The following is a 22,092-nucleotide window of genomic DNA, read 5'->3' on the forward strand; positions in this document are numbered from 1 at the left end:
CGGATGAGCCTGCCTTTACATGGGCCAAAGAGAGAACTCAAATTGGATCAGCGCAGAAACACCACCAGAATTGTTTTCAAGGTGTGTCACTTGTTGGATGCACAAAATCATCAAATCATTATACTGCTCTCCTCCTTTTTGTCAGTTTAGACATCTCCTCAGTTGTATTCTGGGAAAGGATTAAACCTCTGTATAAAATGGATTTAGATGTCAATGATGACACATTCTCTCTCATCCTCTCTTTATATGTCTGCGTATATGCGAGTACTTCAAAAAGTTCATGGAAAAATAAAATAAAAGATAAGTTTATTCTGATGCAAATGTTTTTGAAGTCCATGCACAGTTCGTGATACATGAACTTTTGAAGATCCCTCACATATACAAATAAACACACATTTATTGTATATATATTATTTATGCATAAACGTGTATATATACCTGTATGCACAGATATACTCACATATGCATACTCAATGTGCCTTCCTATACTTAACTTTAACATTGCTTCCTTTGTTATTTTTGCCCTGATTAAAATAATAGCCATACAATTTCATAACAATGTTATTCATTTATAATTCAGTGGGATTTTTTTTTACTTAATTCCCAATATGCATTCACTGTTTATCCTGGCAAAAAGGCAGGCTCATGCACACGCTAACATGTGCACACACGTATACATATGCAGAAATACCACCAAGTCTATAAAGTAAAGTACTTTGGAGCAACGTTTCCTTTAATAAAATAGAAAAATAGAAAAGTAAGAAAAATCAGTAAATGAAAAACAAAACTCTAGCAAATCTCCCCTTTCAATTTGAAAAAAGTCAGAACTTTCCTAACAACAACACCAAAAAGGATTTAGGAAGAATCTGCATGAATTGTCATTTTACTGTGTGGTGAGTATTAAACATGTGTTAGAAAATTGAGAGTCTTAAATAATCTATCTCATTGTTTTTTTCTCAGTACACTGGAAATTAACACACACGAAAAGGAATCATGGAAGAAGAAAATTAACTTCAGAATTGAATGTAGTAGACCTGGGCTGGAATCCTACTTCCAATTAATAATACTTAATTGTTCCTCTGATTCATCTTTAAAAGCAAAGATAACCAACAGTGCAAAGTGATTAAAATGATGAGATGTGAATATCAAATGAAGGGATGCACAGGGGCATTCTTGGCCCATATGGACATGTATAAAAGTTACTTTCTAAAAGGTAGAATGATCAATTAATTTCTTACTTTACTATTGTGATTCTAAATTGATTCTACTGGTCCCAGTAGACTAAGTATGGACTAAGTATGTTTTTCTCCCATGCATATAGTTATTAAGTTTAAACTGTTTTGTGTATTTTCAGTTTTCTAGCCAGAAAGGAAAAGAGGAAGAGCAAAGAGAAGAAAGAAAGAAGAAGGGATGGAGGGAAGGAAGGAAAGAATATCTCTTTATTTCTAGAAGTAGTTGCCACTATAGTTGCAGAAATGGGAAATTAACAAAATGAATAAAATGTAAATACTGCTGGCCCAAGCATCGGGAGCTCACTGGGAGCGTCTGCGGTGACAATATGTACTCTTTCTCTACATGAGCTCTCTCCCTCTAGCCTTTGTCCCCTCTCCCATATTCAGTCTGTTTCTCATACTCTTCCAGATAATTACAGTAGAGATAATCATCATCCAGCAAAGGATGTGGTGATGTGTGTGCAAAGTTGATCTTGGACAATCCCTAAGTAAGACATAAAATAAAAATAAAAATAAAAAAATACATCCCAAACAGGTCTTTTTATTTAACATAAGGCCAAAGAAGCTATCAGGCGTTGCTGAATACTGTCCACTAACTGTACAAAATATTGACTGCATGCCTCGCAAACACCAAAATATCCGCTGGAATGCCATAGAAATAAATAACTTCTGCTATAAACACATGAAAACATATCAAACTGTTATCTCTTTAAACATATTGTAAATAAAAAATTACCAGTACTTCTACACAATAAATATTAAGAAACCATTGACATAGTTGAAATGCACTCATATAAATTAACAACTTTAATTACATTAGCCAAACAGACATTGGTTAAAGAACTGCATGTAGTATGCAAAAAAAAAAAAAACCCACAAAATAAAAATAAAAACAAACAAACAACATCAACCACAGAACATAAAAAGTTTTAAAACAAAACAGGCTTCAGATTATCTTGGCTTTCATAATTATATTTTTCTTTTAAAGAAAAATATCAACCCATTGTCAATGCACTGTTTTTCAAAGCATTTAAATAGAGGGTAAAACCCACTGAAAATTAATACAAAAGAAATGATTCACTTTATGCATAAAAAATAAATAATATAGCTGAGACATGTGGTTTGCTTCTGCTCTTCAAGACGTGAACAGCTTCTAAGCATTCATTTTCTCTAACCCATACAATAGCTTCTCATTGATACAGGATTTAATTTAAACACATACAACGTCCACCCCCAAACCTTCTGCCCACATCTACAAGTTTCATTTATTATGTAGGTTTTCAGGGTGACTAAGTTTTTCTCTACATTGAAAAGGGAACTTGTCAAGAGGCCCCACAGGAAATCATTTTTTCAAGTGAACATGATCATTTGAATCTATGCTTCACACAACTGAAAAATATTTGTTCTCTGCATTTTTGAGAGTCACCTCTTGAAATTCAATCCCCAGGGTTAAAAAAAAATGTACTTGTTCTACTTTGAGGAGAATGCAGGGACTCTCCTTGAAAAATGGAGTGTGGAATCAATCTTAAACAAATATGAAGTTGGCTGATGTTCCTGGACAAGAAAATCTTGAGTCAATGTGCTAGAATTCACCTTACTTGGGGGGTAGGGGGCTGAAAATTTTAAATCAATCTATAAAGTACTTATTCAAAAAAAGATATTTGGGACAAATACTTTTCAAAACTTCTCAGACTGGTGTGGGCAGATATTTAGGAGCGTAGGTATTAGTCCTAGACAAAGAGTGGAGAAATATTAAGATCTGATGGAGCCATCCTCATCTCAGGAAAATGTACTATGAGGAACCCAACATGGTAGAATCCAAAAGCTTTTCCTTTTACCTTTCTGTTGTTACATGAAAAGACAGGATGTTCACTAGACTTTTCAAATTCTGAGATTATTAAAGATGACAGTCTCTGTCAACATTATTAGAGATGGTAGCAGTTTACAATTCTATTCCAAGGCCATGTAGATTTAATGAAACAAGGTGAGGGTTTCTTGGTGTGTGATAACTCGATTACTTAATATCCAGTTAAAATGCTGTCGTACAAAATTTCATTCTTCTAACTACCATAGTCTTTGATCAACCCTCACCTTACCCCTGATTTGTGTCAAACTTAAAGGGCTTAAAAAGATATCAGATGTACTTGAGATGAATGGGCATTCCACACAGCTATCACTGTCTTTGTAAGTTTCTGCTTTTACCATGGCCTTGATCATCTGTGTGATTGCACAGTGAATTGGGACGTATTCCTCCCACCATCTGCACAGATTCCAGTATCAATTCCAGTACCAAAGAAGAAGCCGCTCTAAAGGCCCTCAGCATCTTTCTGAAAATTTGTGGAGTTGAACATGGCCCTCTACTCCTGTCCTTGAACCTTTCCTCACCACACCCACTCTCCCACATGCAGAGTGTCTAAACTTGATGGACCCCAATTAGAATCCATTCTTGAGTTTCTCATGAAATTCCTGTTCTATTTCCTGCACAAGAAAGGGTGGGCCTCTAGAACATGGTCTTTTTGCCTGGCATGGAGATAAGTAATTTGCCTATATACAGCCTAGTGTTACGCTATACTGACTTAGTGTATTTATCAAGAAGAGTTAAACCGCCTTTTGTAATATTTGGTTTCTCACTAATTTTTCATTTCTTTATGATTATTTTTTAAACTTACAAATTGACAAGAGTTAAAGCTTCAATAAATATTTCACAAAATACTGATGAATGTTTTTTCCCAATTATTAGATATTTGTTCAACATTTAAAAATGTTGGCAAACTTCAAACAAGTCAGTAAACAGGGCTCTATATTTTAAAAAGCACATAAATGAATAACTTATCAGCTGTTCTAGGCAAGCGGAATACTGGAATAAATTAGATAGAAACTCAGCTTTAAGCATATACTTTGATATTTATAAAAAATTTTTTCCTTTTTACATCTGAATCAATACATACAAACTTACATATCAAGAGTTTTGGCTGTAAATTAAATATTAGGCTTTTATACTCTCCTCATCCCCACCTCTTCCTAACTCCTAGCTTTTCTCTTCCTTACTCCCATTCTCTTAACACCGTCCCCCAAATTATCAATCTTTCAAATAGTGACAACAGTATCATTTAACCCAGCTGGTGCAGGTAATATTTCTCAGAACCAGGCCTGAATCATAAACTCTCTTATTCTGGCCTAAGGATGAGATTTTTTTTTTTTCCCCCAAAACAACAACAACAAAATGCTTCTGATTTAAGATTGATTCCAATAGACAACAAATATAAGTTGGAAAAAAAAAAAAAAAACAGCCCAGAGTTTTGATTAACATTCTGTCTTCCCCACAGGGGATAACTTGTAGGGAGGAGAGGGGTTGGGGAGAAGAAAGAGGAGGGAATTTGATCCCTGTACATTGAAAGAGGGCCTTACTAAATATTCACTGGAAGTTCCAGCCTTTTTCCCATCCAAATTTTTGAAATGTGCCCACCGAGTTCAGAGTAAAAGCAAAAACTATAGCCTATCCTTCTTAAAAATACTGTGTTTTGCACACAAACATTCATTGCTTTAAGAACATTAAAAAATGACAGCCTGAAGTGCTTAAAATGTGTAAGGACATGGTACAAGACATGTATATATACACACAGATATGCATATGCACAAGCAATGTATATATACACATACAAGCATGTAGTCTCATGAATTTGAACTTGATATCCAACAGTGTACAACTACTGTACATCCAGTATGAAATGTCCTGTTTCATGGATGCAAAAGGAGTCAAAAACCAAACCTGTCAGGTCGTTGAAGCCCAAACACAATCCACCTTACTCAACCTTGAACCTCAACCCCTGACTCGTTAATGGTGAATGGTACCAACCACAGACAGACTGTTTAAAGGCTCACACAAATGTCTTTGGTGTATGTGTCTATTTTTTAAGGTACAAAATAATAATAATAATTATAATTATAATAATAAAAATAGCTATTTTGTGTGCTGTAGCAGTTCTTTTATAGCTCACATTAAGTGCAGCTCTTAAACCCCACCCCCACCCCCACCCAAAGAAAATACTTGTTAAATAAGGATTAGACAGGTCAAACACCATTGTAGTGCAAATAGTAAACGATAAAAAAAAAACAACATTTACAAAATATAGAAATGTTTGGATCCAACAGATGGACAAACATATTCCTTTCAAGTATCTCTCCTTGAAGAAAATAAAAATTAATCAGGTTACTTCCAATACAAAAAAGTCTCTCTTTTTGTTCTCTCTCAGGTAAACAGTTTCAAACCTATTAGGTTGCATAGTTCTAAGATCATAAGCACCTTAACGAAATGTAACTTGGTATTCTTTTTCCCTTGATCTTTCACTCTTCCCATTCCTGTTCTCAATTTTTTTAATATTGGTTTTGTTTTGTCTTGTTGTAAAAGTGGTGCAGAAAAAGAAAGTGTGACCACCTGCACACTATTGTCCTTTTACCAGTATGTAGTGTGTGTGTGTGTGTGTGTGTGTGCGTGCTGATAGACACAGAGATCGGGTCACACAGACATACCTTATGACCTGGGTAATTGGGTGGGAAAGTGCCTATGACTGGCTCTTTCAAACTCATGGCTTTCTAGATGCTATTTGGGTCATGTTAGTCCCCATTACTGCAGACTAGACAAGTCGACTTCGGGGCTCGCAAGAGAACTGCAAGGGGGGAGAGGACAATACCCCATTTACAACTGGCATCATCAGTTTCATTTCAGAACAAATGAAGGGTACACCATTCTCCCTTTCCCTCTCAATTCCTGTCTCCTTCACTGCTTCATCTCTGAGCCCTGGCTAAGGATTTTTTTTTCCACATCTTCCTTCATCTGTTTCATCAGATCAGGTTTTGCTTTTAGGTTAGTTTTTTTTTTTTTTTTAATTTCTATTTTTTTTCTGGTTGTTTAACTCAGAAACCTTTAAAAAAATGTCTTCATTTTGCCACTGTCTTTTCTGGACACCTCTCACTCCCTTCCCCCTCCCCCAGGGTGGGCAGCTCTATGAGCAGCCACACTCCTCCACGATCATGTTCTGAATGTCTTTTTTGATGATGTTCTGGCCATCGTCGTAGTATAGCATGGACATGGGTCTCAGCTTGGTGGGCACACAGCACGATTTGAGGTTGGCAAAGGGGCTGTGACCCCGCATGCGGTAGTGGTTGATGACTGTCGAGTGGAAGGAGAGCGAGGAGCCCGACGTGCCTGCTATGTGGCTCGGGCACTCGCCCTCGCAGTAGTTGGCGTGATAGCCAGAGGGAGCGATGATCCAGTCATTCCAGCCAATGTCCTTGAAGCTGACAAAGAACTGTTTCTTACAGCAGATGTTGACCTTGCCGTCACACTCCAAGCCTCGCCGGCGGCGGCGATGAGGGTGGTCTTCCGACTGCCGGGCCTGCAGCATGAGGAAAGGTCTGTGCGACTGCTCCTTCTCCTCCTCCGCCCCGCCTTCGCCTCCGTCCTTCTTCTTCCCTTCCCCCTCCTCTTCCTTCTTCTTCCTCTTGCCCAGGAGCACCAGGCTGGCACCACTCTCCTGGCACTGCTCGCAGGCAATCCGCACGTCCAGGGAGCTCTTGCCCTGGTCCAGCAGCCGCTGGATGCTGCTGGAGACGGGGAAGATGTGCCAGGTGCTCTTGCGAGCATCCACCACCTTTTCCGACAGCAAGAGTTCGCTTCTCTCCCCCTTCAAGCCCACCTCCTCGGCCTCATCTCCTGTGTCCAGGAGGCCCTGCGGGTGCTTCTGCTGTTGGAAGAGGCGGATGGTGACTTTGGTCCTGGTCCTGTTGGCCTTGGGGACCTTTAGGAAAAGCCAGACCTCCGCCCGCTCCACCACAGACAGGTCACTGCCCTCCTTGGAAATTTCAAAGTGCAGCGTCTTCCTGGCTGTGCCTGAAGACAAAACACAGCACAAGAGAACAGAGGGACACTGGTTAATTCATCAGTATTTGCGTCTCCTCGCTGACTGCAGGCGAGCAGCAGTCGTTCCTTAACGGACCATCTAGAACAGGGGTTAGCAAATTACAGCTAAGACTGGTTTTCACATTTTTTAAATGATTGAAGAAAAACAGTATTTGGTGACACGTGAAAATTGTCTGGAAACTAAATCAGTGCCCGTCAATAATGCTCTTTTGGAAGCGAGCGATGCTCATTTTTCACAGGCTGTCTACAGCCGCCTCTGCACCACAGCAAGGAGTTGGGTACCTGCTACAGACACCCTCTGCTGGCCCCCAAAGCTTGAAATATTTGCTCTCTGTCCCTTAATGAGAACACATTTTTGGAATCTTTGCTCTCGAATGCAGAAGGCCTGGGGTCTGCATCCTCCATCTCAGCTTCATCTTCTACACAATGGGAACACACCATCACGACATTCGACCCTTCGTCCCACAGTCTGGAAGGATCACATGGGGTAACACCAAAGGCCTGCCCCCACTAAGCAGTGTGGGTCCATGCATGCCCATGTGCAGGTGCACCCTGAGCTAGTCTCCCTTCCCCATCCCCATCTTTCCCTATGTCCCTATCCCCTCTTCCCCAGGTCGCCTTGCCTCTGCTTGCATTGAGTCAAGCTTCTCTCCAATTCACTCCTCTTCTGAGCAGCCGGAGGCACCATTCCCCAAAGGTGGAGCTGATCAGGCCACTCCCTCTTGAAGTCTTTAATGACTTCTTTGGGCTCCATGGCCAACGGGCACCGTTGCTGCCTTCAGCTCCAGCTCTCACTCAGCCTCCTGTTCCGTCTGATCCGGCTATGTGGCGTTTCCAAAGCTGTCTCTCACCTGCAGTCAGTGACACCTGTTGTTCCTGCTATCCAGAGCACACCTGCCCCATCCCAACACACCCCCCTCGGTGCCCTCCGTGAGGCCTCAGACACTTCTTCCAGAAGCCTCTTCTTACATCTCCTCCACTGTCACCCTCTTGCCCGTGTAGGTTGGGATGCCCAGTGTGTGAGTTCCTGACTCATTCATTGTCATAGTCTAGTGCTGAGCAGAAAGTAGACAATAGCTCGCCATTTATTGTCCAGTGGAGTCATCCTCAGCACTGAGCTGATGAAATTCAGGAAGTTGTCTACCTCTGAATACATATTTTAGCCCCCGTCCCTTTTGCATACAGCTGACTGAGCACCAACAGCATACTTCAGAGAGCGACTGCTGCTAATTTACAGGAAATCCCTGCACTGTCAGGGTAGCTGGATTCATCAATCATTCAGTTCTAGCCTAATGCTAAAATTAGAAATTCATCTATTTCCTTCTCTTCTCATAAGCACCTGAGCGTTTATTCATGCAAGAACGTTTACTATAAGAAGCAAGTAATCAGAACAGGGCTTTTTGACTCATCAAACATTTCCCCTCAATTCCATTTTTGCCACACGGCAGTGTATAAAAATACGACCCCCTGTACATGACCATGTACCTACTTAAAATTGTCTGCTGTGCATGCATTTCATGTATGAATCTGGGAACAATCTTCAAGTTCATCTGAGAACTCTCACTCCCTAGGAGGATCTCCCTGCCTGGATTTCTATAGCTAACGGAAATCCAGCCATACTTATCACTCCAGGCCCTGAGATGTTTACGGTACTATAAATTTTAGGCACAGTTTCAAGTTCTCTGCAGCAGACGGCCGCTTTTCTGTGCATTGCGCACTGTAGATTCTGTTCTTAATTTAACACACTCTGTACACTGTGATTATGATAGTGGTAAATTCACTGGGGCAGGGGCCAAGGAGGGCTGCAGATGGATATGAAAGGTTCCCAGGCATTTTGTATCAACTTGCCATGATGAGGATGGCAGTGGTAAGGGGAGTTCCTTTGCCTCTGACCTCATGTCTCTGGCAGGAGTTGAAATGAATAATGAAGCTGGCCCTGTGATTAGATAGGACTCCAGAGCAGGCAGCACTTAGAGGGGGAAGCTGGCTTATTTTAGGAAACAGGCTGACTTTTTTTTCCCCCAAGAAACGTGACTTCTATATTCCCCTTTGCTATGAATTGGTGGATTTTGTTTGTTTGTTTGTTTTTTAGGAAAGCAAAAGGGAAGATTCCAAGAAGCACAGCTTAATTATTTAAATCCAAAAAGGCAACCAGCAGCAGATTTTAAGGTGCTAGGGTCCTGGCAAAAGCAGAAGAAGAGGCTGGGGGGAACCTCCCAAGCCTGGGGCACCGGCCCCAAGGAGCTGCAGGCTCCCTCCCGGCCCCTGCGTGGGCACCCCGCCCTGCCCCGTGGAGCCTGTTAACAAGCTACCTGCTGTTTCCCCTTCTGTCTCTAGGCAGGCCAGCCTCTGAAACCCTAACCGGCACAGGGTGTCACTCTGAAGGCAGAGAGACAGTAGCTGCTAAATTAGAGAAGCCAGAGGGCATGAGGTTGTGTTTTGTTTTTCTAGGAAAGAGTGTGTGAAACCAAAGCATCTGACAGTGCCCCAGATGGGAAGACTCCCTGGGTGTCAGGTAACCCATCCTCACAGGGCTCCTTTGCGCTCATCCACGCTGGACACGAGGGGTTGAGGATGAAGGCAGATGGATGGCGGTGTTGACCCGCCTGCCTTGGACTGTCCATGAATCAAGTCCACAGACATCTACAGATGCCCCGGGGGTGGAGGGAAAGAGAGAGTTAATTGCCGGGACCAGAACAAGTGACAGCCGCATGCAAATTGCTTTTGTAGGGCCAGGGAGGCCGAGGCCACTGGCTTTCAGTCACACAGTCCACAGGACAGCCCCTCATTTCACAAGAGCAGGTTTCTAAGGCACCATAGAGCCCCACCCCTTCTTCACAGGCAGCTGTACTTGGAAGCAAATGATTTAGTGTTCCTGAGAGAGGATTGTACAAAGAGAGTGCTCATTAGAGGGGGCTCAATCTGTCAGGTGCTGTTATATTAGGATCAGAGAGTCATCATAAAATGACTTTCATGCTGGTCTTGGCTGATAATTAACTGGATGGCATCGCCTGCGTGTTGTGGGGAGGCACGAGCACTGATTTATGCATCAGTTTAATGATCTGAGCTGAAAGACGCCCTTGCCTGTATTTGCATCCACTGCCTGCGTGCTTTCTCTCTCCCCCATATTTCTGACATTTGGATTTTCCCCCTACTAATTGACATGCCTGTCGCCTCCTTCTCCTGGTGTCCATTTCTGGAACTGCTATTTGTACATTGCATGATATTTTATCAGGAAAAAAAATAAAACTGAGATCCAATTTCCTGAAAATGCGGTTGCCATAATGCTCAGGAACAGGGGGACGAGAGAGAATCAAGTCTTCCTCATGTCCACCTCACATGCAGGTACATTTTACAAGTTCTATTGTTTTCTGACTTAAAAAGCAGTGCATATTTTTTGTTCTATTACATTAGCTTTCATTGCAGAAGGGGGTGGGGCTAGCGAGTCGGCTGAAGCTGACACGGAATTCATGTTCATCAGGGCTGAAGGTTTCAGAAATATAAGCCCCAAATGTCTTAGGTATGAAAAAACAGAACAGCTAACCAGTCGAGTGATGCTGTTCTCTTTATCTCTATGTTACCTACAAGAGACTGCTTTACTGCAGTAGCACTTTCAGCATGCCATGCCCCAAGCTGCAAATCTCTCTGCATAACAAATTGAAAAAAAAAAAAAATGGGAAAAGGCTGCCTGAGGCTGAGACGTTTAGGATCGATTTCTAATGTTTCAGGTTTGCTTTACATAGTTTGTGCTGTAAAATCCTGAAATGGAAGCCTTCCCATAATGCTTCCTGAGCAGGTAAAGCATTAGTTTGTACAGGTGTGTTCTGGGTTCCTACACTACAGCCTAGCTAACCAGCTAGAGCTGGCTGATTTGCTAACCTTTCATTACCTACTCTCTCTCCTAATATTCCTTTCTTCCTCTGTGCTATTTTTTCCCCTCCCGAGGCTGGTGAGCAAAGCTTGTATCACACAGCCTGCTCTGCCTGACTAATTCACTAAGAAAGTCCCACGCAAGCCCATGTGGGTGATATTATTTCATCATTTAAGCCCCTCTGAGCTTGATGGACACATACTAAAGGGTGAGAAAAAAGGTGCAGAAAAACGGGTAGGGATAAATGTTCTACCTTGCAGGGGAATACCTCTGAAATGCTGCCTAATGGGAGGGAAGCCGCTGTAAGCTGGGAGCAGACACCTGAAAGGGTATTTCAGTGCATTTTCCTTTGCTTTCAAAATACTCCAAATGTTTCAAATAAATCAATCATGGAAGCGCACCAAGGGTTAAGCAGCCATGCGCCTTGTCCTTCCCCTCTCTTACATTAGGATGCAAAATACTACGCAGCCTGAAGTTCAGCATCTCGGATGTGTGGGCAGATGACAGCAACACACACATGCAGTGTTTCAGTATGGTTTGGTTTGGTTTGGTTTGGTTTGGTTTGGTTTGGTTTGGTTTGGTTTTCCTCACCAGGGTCCGGCTTCAAGTATGCTGCCCTTTTGCACATGGGTAATAATTATGTCTCTAACGATATTGTGGAAAGCCTTGTTGTTTACAGAGAGTATTTAAACCCCCCCGGGGGGGGGGGCAAAGCTTTGCAGTAAAAAGGCGGCTGTGACTTTAATTTTCCATTCTTCACCACGGTCTCAGTGTGTCTGGATATGGCATAGTCAGTGGTAGTGACATAGAGCTGCTATTGACAGCGTGTGTGTTCTCTGAAGCACCCAACTTTGCATCTGGACAGCTTCCAGGGGGTTCTGCAGAAGGCAGCAAGTGAGGTCTTGGAGGTTGTTCCTCCTTTGACCCACACTGGAGGACTTTGCCCCTGCAAGTAGGGATTCGATCATAAATTATGTTGATTACCTTTTTAGCCCTGACAGCTCTCCTTAAGATCCATTACTGAATTGTAAATGCTCAGTCACAAACATTCAGCACCCATGCGTCTTGCATTTAAATGGTGATGAAAAAGAAGGTTAAACAGTTAAGGAGAAAGGGGTTTTAGGTTCCTAGGAGAAGGGGGAAAGTTCTTAAGATTCAACTCACAGAATTTCAGGGACTTCTTCCAAAGTTCCTGAGAACTTTTACACTTTTGATTTTGGACCTAGGAACCAGCGAAGTACGAAGAATCTGAGCTACAGTTGAAAGATCATGCTCATGTATTTTTTAGCAGGAGAGAAGCCAAATCAAATACGTGTTTTCACTAAAAGTGCCGGAGATGGTATTACTCCAGTTCTCCAAATGCAAAATCTGAATCTCCACCCTGGCTTCTCCCCACTCCCCCACCCCCACCCCCACCCCAGTCCGCCTCCTTCACAGGCCGCAAACCACGATTAATCTCTTTCCACATCTTTTCCTCACCAGTTCTCTCCACACCCTCAGTTCAGAAAGAAAGGCATCCTCAGAAGCCGAACACCATGTTCCCACAAGGCGTTCAATAAATAGCCTTTTTTCCCCTCCCTGTTCGAAGTCCCTTGTCATTTGTTGCTGCTGAAAAGCATTGATAAGGCAGGCAAAGTAGGACACGAAATCAGGGGAGATGGAAGATGGCTTTTATAAACCCAGGCAACCGTATTAGGGAGAGATTCGTGAGCAAATCAGTATCGCTGATGATTCATGGTCACATTTCTCCATGCTCGGCTTTGTTTGCTTTTGAAATTTATCACTCCTCTGCCTTCCATGGAGCTCTGGAATGCTCACATGCATCACCAGAATTCCCACTTCCTCTGCTTCTGTCTCATTTAATGTATTACAGGTAGCTGTGTGTCTCCCATCCCATAAAGTCTTAACTTCAGCTGGAGGAGCAGGAGATAACTGATAATCACCAGGATTAAGGAGCTACAGAAAGGGGTTTCCAGTAGGCGCAATGGCCTTTGCCTAGATTGACAAGGAGCAAAAAGTCTTTGGAATGCGCCCTCTTGTGGTCGATCCTTTCTAGTTAGTCCGAGAAGAAAGTGTGCAACCCCTCAAGGTGCAGGGAGGGCCAGTGAGGGTAGTTCACAGGGAAGTTCCGGGCAGGGGGCGCTCAGAGTCAACTCCACTTTGAGATGGCTTCCTGGGGGAGGGGAAAGTTCCCATGCCAGCCTCCTTAGATCCCTGTCTGAGAGTGTACATTTCTAACTCCACAATCTGCTGGAAATGGAATTCTCCAGGCTATGTGAGCATTAACCAGTGCTTGGTGTTGTGTTTATCTTTCCCTATCCATCCTACAAGTGCTATCAATTTCAGAGTTAAATTACCACATAACCAGCATCTAGGTCTTGCAGAGGACAGAGACTTAACAGTGTGTATGGCTGGATGCTAGCTGACCAGCTACTGGCGAGAATCAAAGTACAATAAAATATACCAACTGCAAAGCCAATGACTTTTACCTCTAGGCTTTACCTTCCCCACAGTGTTTTTCTTGAAGAGAAGATACCTAGTTAAGGCCTTGAGGTAAACGCTAAGAACACACTAATTGTGTGGAGCAATTTGGGGTGACATACAGAGAAAGGAAGTCCCTTACATGTGCTGGAATACATTGCAAAATGTTTTAAAGTGATTTCCCATTGGTGCTACCAAAACAATTAACATCAGTCTGATAATAAAGATGGGCACTTTGTACCTAAACACAGCTAGAAAAGCTCAATGCAAGGCACCTTCATTTTTGTAGTCCCTCTACTGCTGTGACTGTGAACAATTGGAGGAAAGGCAAAAATTAAACACCTGTCCCCAAACTGAGAAATCTTGAGGTTGAAAGGTGCACCTAAGGGTGTGAATTTATGGGACGTTCATGGGTGACACTAATGACTTGATTCCATGCTGTACAAAAGTTTATAAGAAAAGAAAAAGGCATGCCCTTTTCTGTTCTCCCAGAGTCTTGACGTTCCACATAGTTGAGATGTTATGAAAGTTGAATTATTCCAAAAGCAACAAGACATCGATCTTTGCTATTCATTTTCCTATATTCGCCACAATTATGCAGATGATAAATAGCTTTCCTGTGAGCAAAATCAGCAGCGAAATGCTTGCATGGTACTCTACTTAGAGAGCTCATTGTCCATAAATGCAATCGTTAAATCTGTAAAATTATATTAAATCGATTCGAGGTTAATGGGTGAAACTTCTCAGAAGAGAAAAATGAGCTGTTATAACAAACCTCTTCTAAGAACTCAGAGTTGCAAACTCAACCAGGAGGCGTTTCCCATTACATACCTTAAACTTCAGTCAGTCTGTAAACCCAATGAAATGCCCTCCCCAAAAGTAGCTCTTTTCTTTCAAACTAAACACCTACCAGAGAAGTCAAAGATGACAAGAGCCCACATAACTGACGGAGATCAGCACTGAGATGAAGGCCATAAGAAAGGATGTCAATGGTCGAATTCTTTCCCTGCCAAATCGCTAAATTCCAAGAGAATGATTTGCTACGCAAGTACAGTAAGTCAGGAAAAAGGGACGTATTGCTAGCATCAGTGGTGGGGTTAGCGGTGGTCAGAGACACGGGTATATTCAGTTATAGGATGCGGTTCAAGTAAATAGAGTAAGAGGTGTGGTTGAGGCCATCAGGTGGGCAAGCTGACACACAGAAGCGCTGGCTCCTTCCGCACCAACTACACAGCAGCACTCCAGACAACTGGGATCCCTCTCCTACGTAGGACGCGATGGTGGGAGCATTTCTCTTCTACTTCTCCTCAATGAAAGGTTGAAGAAAAATTGGGTGGCAACTTGGAGACTCCAATCTGACTTATTTCCTCTATACGCTTCAGAAAAAAATAAAGCCCTAAGGATCTCACCTCTGGGGGCTGCACCAAGAAAGAACTTTCAAGAAAGAAAGTGGAACATTCCCTAAATGAGACAGACTTCTGGGGCTAGGAGCTCAGTTGCCCAAGAAGCCTGTGGAACACCCAGCGGCTTTTGCTTAAGGGGGAAGCCAGAAGCTGCTAGGCTCTCTGCTCCCCCAAAGGGGTGCCCAGGTCGCACATGGCTTTCTTGAAAACAGAACATGTGAGTCAACAGGTTTTCAGGATTGGAAATTCTGAGTGTTGCCTTAATTGTTTATACTGCTGCAGCAAACTTTTAAACAAAATGCTGGGAGTCCCTGCACATACTTTACTGGCCATATGCTCTACCAAACAAAACAATGGCATTCCTTTCAAATAGATTTGGCAAGGGATTCTTTAGCCTGGCATTACCATGAAAGTAACACAGTATTAACACATCTGTGTGCCCAGCATGTGTGCCTGGCAGGCGTGGGCTTGTAGGCATGCAGAGGGATGTGCATCCCACAACTGTAAAAAGAACCTGAGCCTGGCTCCAAGTTCATGGCCCATACTTCTCACAGGTATTTTCCATTCAGCAACAGGTTAGTGTGGTCCCGGGCCAATGATTAGAATCTAGTTACTGAAGTTCTTCCTCTTCAGGACTGAGTGAGAGTTCAATGTAGTAGCTAAGAGCACTTTTGTCAAGGTTGCATTCCTTGGCAAGAGAGCTCCTGGTAACTTCAGAGAGAACAAACTTTTACTTTTTTTTTTTTTTTTTTTTTGGTGTGTGTGTTGGGGGGTGGTGGTGGTGGTTCTTTTTATTTTATTTATTTTGGGAGTTCAGAGAGCAAAAGTCAGTACTCCAAAATTGACCGCCGGTTCAGAGTCCACTGCCCCCCAGAACTGGGTTTCTGCTGCCCGTGCGCTTACAGAGGGAGTTTCTAAACATAAAAAGTGACTGTCACTGACGAACACGCCCTGCCTCTCTGATGTGGACCCAGATGGGACTTTTAAAGGAGAAAGGGTTTGCTTAAGACAATGACTTCATCCGTGCCGGGGCACGCTCACCCCCTCCCCCATCACGAACTTCGGCTGGGGTCCGGAAGCCTCCTTGCTCCGCGAGCCCCCAAACCTGCCCCGGGCTCTCGTCTGGCCAGCGGGACCCGCGCCCCTCTCAGAGCGGCCTCCAGCGACAGACCGGCCCAAGAGCGTCCGCCCCGCGTGCCCGGCGGAGTTGCGCGAGCGCCAGCCGCGCAGCCCGGAGCCGCCCCTCTGAGAAGTCCTCCGGCCCGGGTCCCCAGCCTCCCCTCCGGCCGCTGCCGGCGCCTGAACACCGGGAGCCGCTCGCAGCCGGAGGGCGCCAAGTTCCTCCCGGGACGGTGGGAGCCGGAGCCCGCGCGCCCCGCGATGCCAGCACCCACCTGACTCGGCGAACGTGATGATCTCCGAGGTCTGCTCCATCAGCTCATTCAGTTCTGCCCTCCTCCCGATGTCGTCTTCGATCTCCACGAAGCCGTTCTCCCCCACCTTGCCGACGTGAAGCTTTCGGATGGCGTTCAGAAGCGCCGCCTTGGGCACTGGCTGCGTGACCTCGGGCCTCTTCTTCAAGTGCAGCATGTTTAGGATGTGCTTCTTGACCGCCTCCACCATCTCTGGCTGCGAGTTGGGTCCATCCTTGGGCAGGGCGGCCAGCGCGCAGGACGGGCAGTCGGGGGCCGCGCTGTGCCCCTCGGCTCCTGGCGTGGGGGAACTCCTCCCTATAATCCAGCAACTTGCCAACAGGAATCCTCGGAGCCAGAGCAAGGGCATCCTGGCAGCCAAAGTTGTTGTGATTGCCTTTTTTAAAGGCCCTGCGTTTCCTCCCCCCTCTCGCACAGGTTTTTTTTTTTTTTTTTTTTTTTTTTTTTTGGTAGTGGTGGTGGTGTGCTTTTTTTTTTTTTCCTTTTTTTTTTTTTCTCTTTCTCCTCTTCAGCAAATTTTCTGGAACAAGAACAAAAAGTTTTCTGTGAAGTTTTGTTTGCAGGTTCCCTCTCTGAATGCAGTCAGTGCCGTAGGTTTGTGGCTGTCAGGGAGGAGAGTTCTGAGTGTCTCCGAGTAAGAGAGAAGGAAAGAGGGAGGGAGGGAGGGAGGGAGAGAGAGAGGGAGGGAGACACGGGGTGGGGGGGGAGACAGAGACAGAGAGAGGATGGGAGGGAGAGAGAGACAGGGAGAGAGGAGAGAGGGGGTGAGAAGAGAGAGGGAGAGAAGGGGGAAGGGAGAGGGAGACAGAGAGAGTGAGGGAGGGAGAGAGGGAGGGAGGGAGGCAGAGAGAGGGAGAGTGAGAGAGAGGGAGAGAGAGAGAGAGAACGGATTGGCCCTAAGTGAGTGAGTGAATGGGAGAGGGAGGGAGCCCGTGAGTAGAGGCTGTGATTAGGGAGGGAGGGGCTGCCTTCCCTGGCAGGCTGCTTCGCTTCTGCTCCCAGCTCTCTCACACACCTCTCTGCAAACAGCACCCTCCTCGGGCTCCTACTTTCCCTTCTGAAACAAATCCCCCTAATTTTGTTCACTTTTGGTTTTTCTCTCTTTGTCTGCCCCAATGCCCTGGCCTCGCCTTCTTCCTTTTTTGGAGGGAGGAAGAAAAAAAAAAAAAAACGCACGGTGTCCATCCCCTGGGAGGGCTCCATTCAAGTAGCGCCCCCCCCACGCCCCCGGGCGCCCTCCCCCCACCCCGACCTCGCCGCAGCCCTGGGCGACCACACGCCCACCTGGCGGTCAGGTGGGGCTGAGGCAGCCGGGAGGTCCGGCTGACAGGTGGCGGAGGTCGCGGGGACAGGGGCCCGGGGCGAAGGAGCGCCCGCGGCCCTGGACGGCGGGGCCCCGGGCAGTGCGGGGGAGACCTTCCCCGCTCCCATTCATTCCTGCGGAAGTGCTCGGGGTCGGCCCCGCGGGCGGGCGACCCGAGGCTCTGCCCGCGGAACTTGCGTTTCGGGCCGGAGGAGCGGCCGTGCGTCGCCGGCGGCGCTGTGCGGGAGGGCTCCGCGCGGCGCGCCCGCCGGGGCCACCTGAGGGGCTCCCCCGCGCCCCGCTTCCGCCGCCCGCCGGTGCCCTGCACGCACTCGGGCGCGCGCCTGCAGCTACCGCTGCGTCCCGACTGCACCGGGAAAACGCGAGATGCCTTTGGCCTTTCCCACATTCTCTTACAAAGGGAGCGCACTCCTCTGACTTGACTAACTGGCCCGAGGGGAACAGAATCCCCGAAATATATTGGCAAATTGTTTTTCTCTGTCACGTGGTCGTTTGCTCAGCTTGCCCCCAGCCCGTCCCGACCAGCGCGTGCACGGACAGCCTCCTCCAGGGCTGCTCTTTCCCTCAGAGGAACAGCACAGATGAAATCATCGTGGATTTTAGTGTTCACAGCAAAGGAAAAATGTGACTTCTTAAACAATGCCTTTCCGAGGCTTTTTTAAAAAAGTCTCCTTCCCTCCTCCCCCTCCCCTTTTTCATTTTCCGTCTTATTGCTTTTATCTCGCAGAAGTATCTTTAAGGGGTCCATCTGTTAAAGCTTCCCTTCCCTTTCTGCTGCTTTGCCACACAGAAGCCCTCGTGGTTTCTGGGGGTACTGTCAGCTTTTATCTGACACCCCGTGTGTTCGCAGCATTCTAGTTAAGCCAGGCGGTTTGGAGCAGAAAGAGTTAATGAGCACCTTCACTACAAGTCTAAGATCTGAGTGTAAAGAGGGAGAAAAAGCTGTCACTGAGTTAAAATCACAGCTTGCAGAGGTAGCAACGCTCTTCTGAATTGTCCACACTGCCCCCTTTTCCAAAAGGAGTCTCTGTGGCAAGCCATTCAACACCTTTGGGGTTGGGGCTCCAGAAACATCCATTACTTTGCTCTTATTGTTAAAACTTTGTCCACATTGCCTGAAAAGCCACCTTTTCTTCCCAGTGGGGGGTGGTGAGAGGGGACAGGAGAGTAGGGGCAGTTGTTAAAATGGTTTCATAAATCTCGCTGTACTATAATACTTAACATCACCCACCTATGTGTAGTCACAGACACGGTACCCAAAGCATTTTGCAGTGCCATTAAGTTTTACAAGAGAGTCCGAAATAGAGCTAAAAGTTGAATGGCTCCAAACAACTCAAAAGACCTAAGAGTAGCATTTAGGTAAGTGCAACTTATCAATCTTTGGATTCTGTCTGCTTGAGTGTGTGTGTATGTGTGTGTTCCCTGAAGTTACTGTTTGCCAATGTAACTCTTCAAAATAACCTTCTCCCTGGCATATGTACTTGTATGTATGTGCTGAGTGGACTGTATAAACACATAATCTATTTGCATGCTCTAGGACCATTAAAAGCTGTATTAACCTGCCTGAACAATATAAAAAGATACAAATCACAATGCCATGGAAGTGCCAGTTGTAAAATTCCTTCTAGCCATTCTGACTTTGAGTGTGTAAAGCGCTTATAAGGAAGAGTTAAAAAGCATTACCTTTCCGGTCCCCTCTCTGTCCCCAGCCGGCTCTTGTATCATGTGGTGAGGGCCGCCTGAGCTCCTCTTCATGGTGTTGGCACTGTGAAGTTTTATACTGTACTACTTATTTGTACATTCGTACATTGGTACCACTCAAACAGAGGAGGGCTGGGGCTTTGTTTGGGATTGGTTAGAATCAGCATGACATCAGCGGATGACTGGTTTTTCCAGTGTGAGACATTTCATAATTCATTATCTAATGGAAATCCCTCTTGGCTTCTCAGCCACTACTGGGTGATGCACTGAGCCACTGAAACCTCTGGCTGTGACTAGTCTACCTTCTACAAAAACACTGGAATTAGACAGATGCTTCTCATGAGTGTTCAACTTCTTCTACTACTCGAACACACGACTCATTATAGTCAGGTTCAGTTTTATGTCTTCACATAAAACCTCTGTTACTTCGTCAAGTTGCCTCTATTTACACAGTATTCTATTGTTTCTTACAGGGAAGAAATTTCATAGTGTTCCTTATAGGGATTCTAATTTGGTGTTATTTTTAAATAAGCTATTTCACTGAAGAGGAAAAAAAAAAAAAACAAGAAAATGCATATACCCATATGATGATGGTCTCCCCTCCCTAACTTATACTATTATCTTAACATCTTGCAATTGAATGCCTTCTTCATAAATCATTTAGCACCCAGAACTTCAGAAACAGTTATTCTCTGCTGAACTTGGTTAGCAAACTTCCCAAGTCTTCCAAATCCCATGTAAACGAGCAAAACAAAAACACAGAACCTCACGCATCATTCTTGCTTAAGAAAACTTCAAGTCCTATGATTTCCAGATTGTCACAAATATTACTTGAGATTATTAATAATAATAATAATAAAGGAGTGAACTCGCCTTGAAATAGGGGTGAAGTCGGTCAGGTTAGTTTGGTTGGCTGATCGGTTAGTTGGTTTTGGGGAGGGGGGCGTGGCTGGCAGGTCTGGGAAATGAGACAGGCAGAAGGGACCCTCAGACAGGAGTGGCGGAGATGAGCTGTCTGAGGGAGACTCGCGAAGCATAAGCTAGGGTCTCGTGACAAGTTGGATAAAATGTGCAAAATTGGGAGCTAATGAAAGCCACATGACCAGATATGTTGTTTTGTACGCAGGATTTAACATGCATAAAATAAACTTTTCACTCTGCCCACAAGCAAAATATAGAGGCTCTGGCCTCCTGCTGTGTGGTCCAGCAGGTTCCTCCAGCACACCAGCAGTTTTCTATGTAAGAGAGGGTCTCTCCTGGCTTGGTACAGAGAAAAGTGTGGGTGCTGAACTGCGAGGGAAGAGGAGTATTCTAAGAACTGCATATGCAGAAGTGAAGTAGGAAATGAAATCAGGAGGTCGAGGAGGAAGAGAGGGAATCTGAGTGCAAAGACAGAAATAGGATCAGTGAGGGTGCACTCCACGCCTGCCCCCCGGTTTAGAATTGCACTGCTTCTAAGAAAGGCGCTCCCCCTGCCCTCCTGGAGGAGAACTGGCGAAGAGCAATGGCCTTCAGGACCTGTGAATGCGGGAGCCCTGGTGTCCTGCCCGCAGGATCATCGCCTTCCTTAAAGTGGTGTGGTGAGGGCACAAAGCAAACCCAGATCAGACCCTGGCTCCACTGTGTCACGTAAGCTCAGGCCTCACTATTCCCATCCACGAAATGGGATCGCTACTACTAACCTGCAGGGTCAAGAGCAGAAAATCCGAGAAGCCTGGAGGCTTTTTTGAAACCTCTGTGCCACAGGAATTTGTGCAGCACCCAGACTAGAGGGGCTCCCCACACATGTGACTCGGAGGCCCCGATGGCCATCTGCTGCCAGCCCAGTGCCCACCTGCCAGCTCCTACCTAAGCAGCTCTGAGCTCATGCTCTGCCTGCATCCCCAGGCTCTGAGCTGAACCACAGTGCAGATGCCTCCTCACTCAGGGGAAGTCAAGTGGGGGAGGTGGAGGGCGCAGGCAGGTGAAAATAGCTCCTGCGGAATATTCTGGACTGGGAATGAGCTCTTCCCAGCGAACTCCAGGGCCCAGGGCCGAGCTGGTCTGCCCAGCTCCTGACAACGATCTCTTTTTCCTTGCTCGGTTTGGTTTCTCTTTCACTTCCTGCCCCCTCCCCCCCGAGCGTCCCCACCCCCAGGCCCTTCGGGTCCCGGCTCCTCGGCCCTGCTACTGTACCTTGAGCAACACCTGCTGGCAGCTCCCAGAGATCACGCCGGAACGCGGCCGCGGCTCGAGCCCAGCTCGCGGGATGCCTGGAGTCAGGGCCAAGCCGTTCCAAGCGGTCGCCTCTATTTTTACCCTGAGCACCAGCAAGGGCAACTTCTTTTAAGAGCAGCTCTTGATTTTTCCCCCCTTTTGGCAGCTAAAGAATTCAGAGAGGGGAAAAAAAAAAATCAGTGTTCAGTGAGTGCCGCTGGGAATCTCTGATCCCAGCCCTCGGTGCCAGGGACTGAAACCACAGCAACTGTCAGGGACTGGGACCTGCAGTGGGGCCGGCGGGCTCCCCCGCGGACAGAGGCGAGCCGGGGAGCGCTCCCGCCCCGCACCCGCCAGCTGCCCCCTCTCGAATCGTGGAGTTGGGCCCCAGCAGCTACTGCACTGGCGGAGTGGCCCGCTGCCACCGCGGTATTCACCTAGCGGGGGCGGCCTGATTTACTGGCTACTTCACGCAGCTCCAACTCCAGGCTGGAGCCTTTGCAGGGCTCTGTGCGCCTGGAGGAGCAGCCA

At 45.9% G+C, this 22,092-nt stretch overlaps 1 protein-coding gene and 1 long non-coding RNA gene across 5 annotated transcripts in view; one reads left to right on the top strand and one right to left on the bottom strand.

The window, feature by feature from the left end:
• Nucleotides 1-1,753: 1,753 nt before the first annotated feature.
• INHBA (inhibin subunit beta A) lies at nucleotides 1,754-21,982 on the bottom strand. 3 transcript variants are annotated; one of them, XM_051852775.3, is made up of 3 exons: nucleotides 21,541-21,982; nucleotides 16,302-16,860; nucleotides 1,754-7,122 (listed from the first exon to the last, which is right to left on the bottom strand). In XM_051852775.3, exons 2-3 carry the CDS (start codon nucleotides 16,687-16,689, stop codon nucleotides 6,236-6,238), a joined length of 1,275 nt encoding a protein of 424 aa, XP_051708735.1. In that variant the 5' UTR covers nucleotides 16,690-16,860; nucleotides 21,541-21,982; the 3' UTR covers nucleotides 1,754-6,235.
• The window catches only part of LOC149121802 (uncharacterized), a 205,032-nt gene continuing 190,076 nt past the window's right edge, over nucleotides 7,137-22,092 (top strand). For both annotated transcript variants that reach the window (XR_016222671.1, XR_016222670.1), the window contains exon 1: nucleotides 7,137-10,497. This is a non-coding gene — a long non-coding RNA (uncharacterized LOC149121802). The remainder of the gene's footprint in view (nucleotides 10,498-22,092) is intronic.

This window comes from Oryctolagus cuniculus, chromosome 16 (genome assembly GCF_051225735.1).
Source record: "Oryctolagus cuniculus isolate XC-2025 breed Fujian yellow rabbit chromosome 16, ASM5122573v1, whole genome shotgun sequence".
In the NCBI taxonomy this organism is placed as follows: domain Eukaryota; kingdom Metazoa; phylum Chordata; class Mammalia; order Lagomorpha; family Leporidae; genus Oryctolagus; species Oryctolagus cuniculus.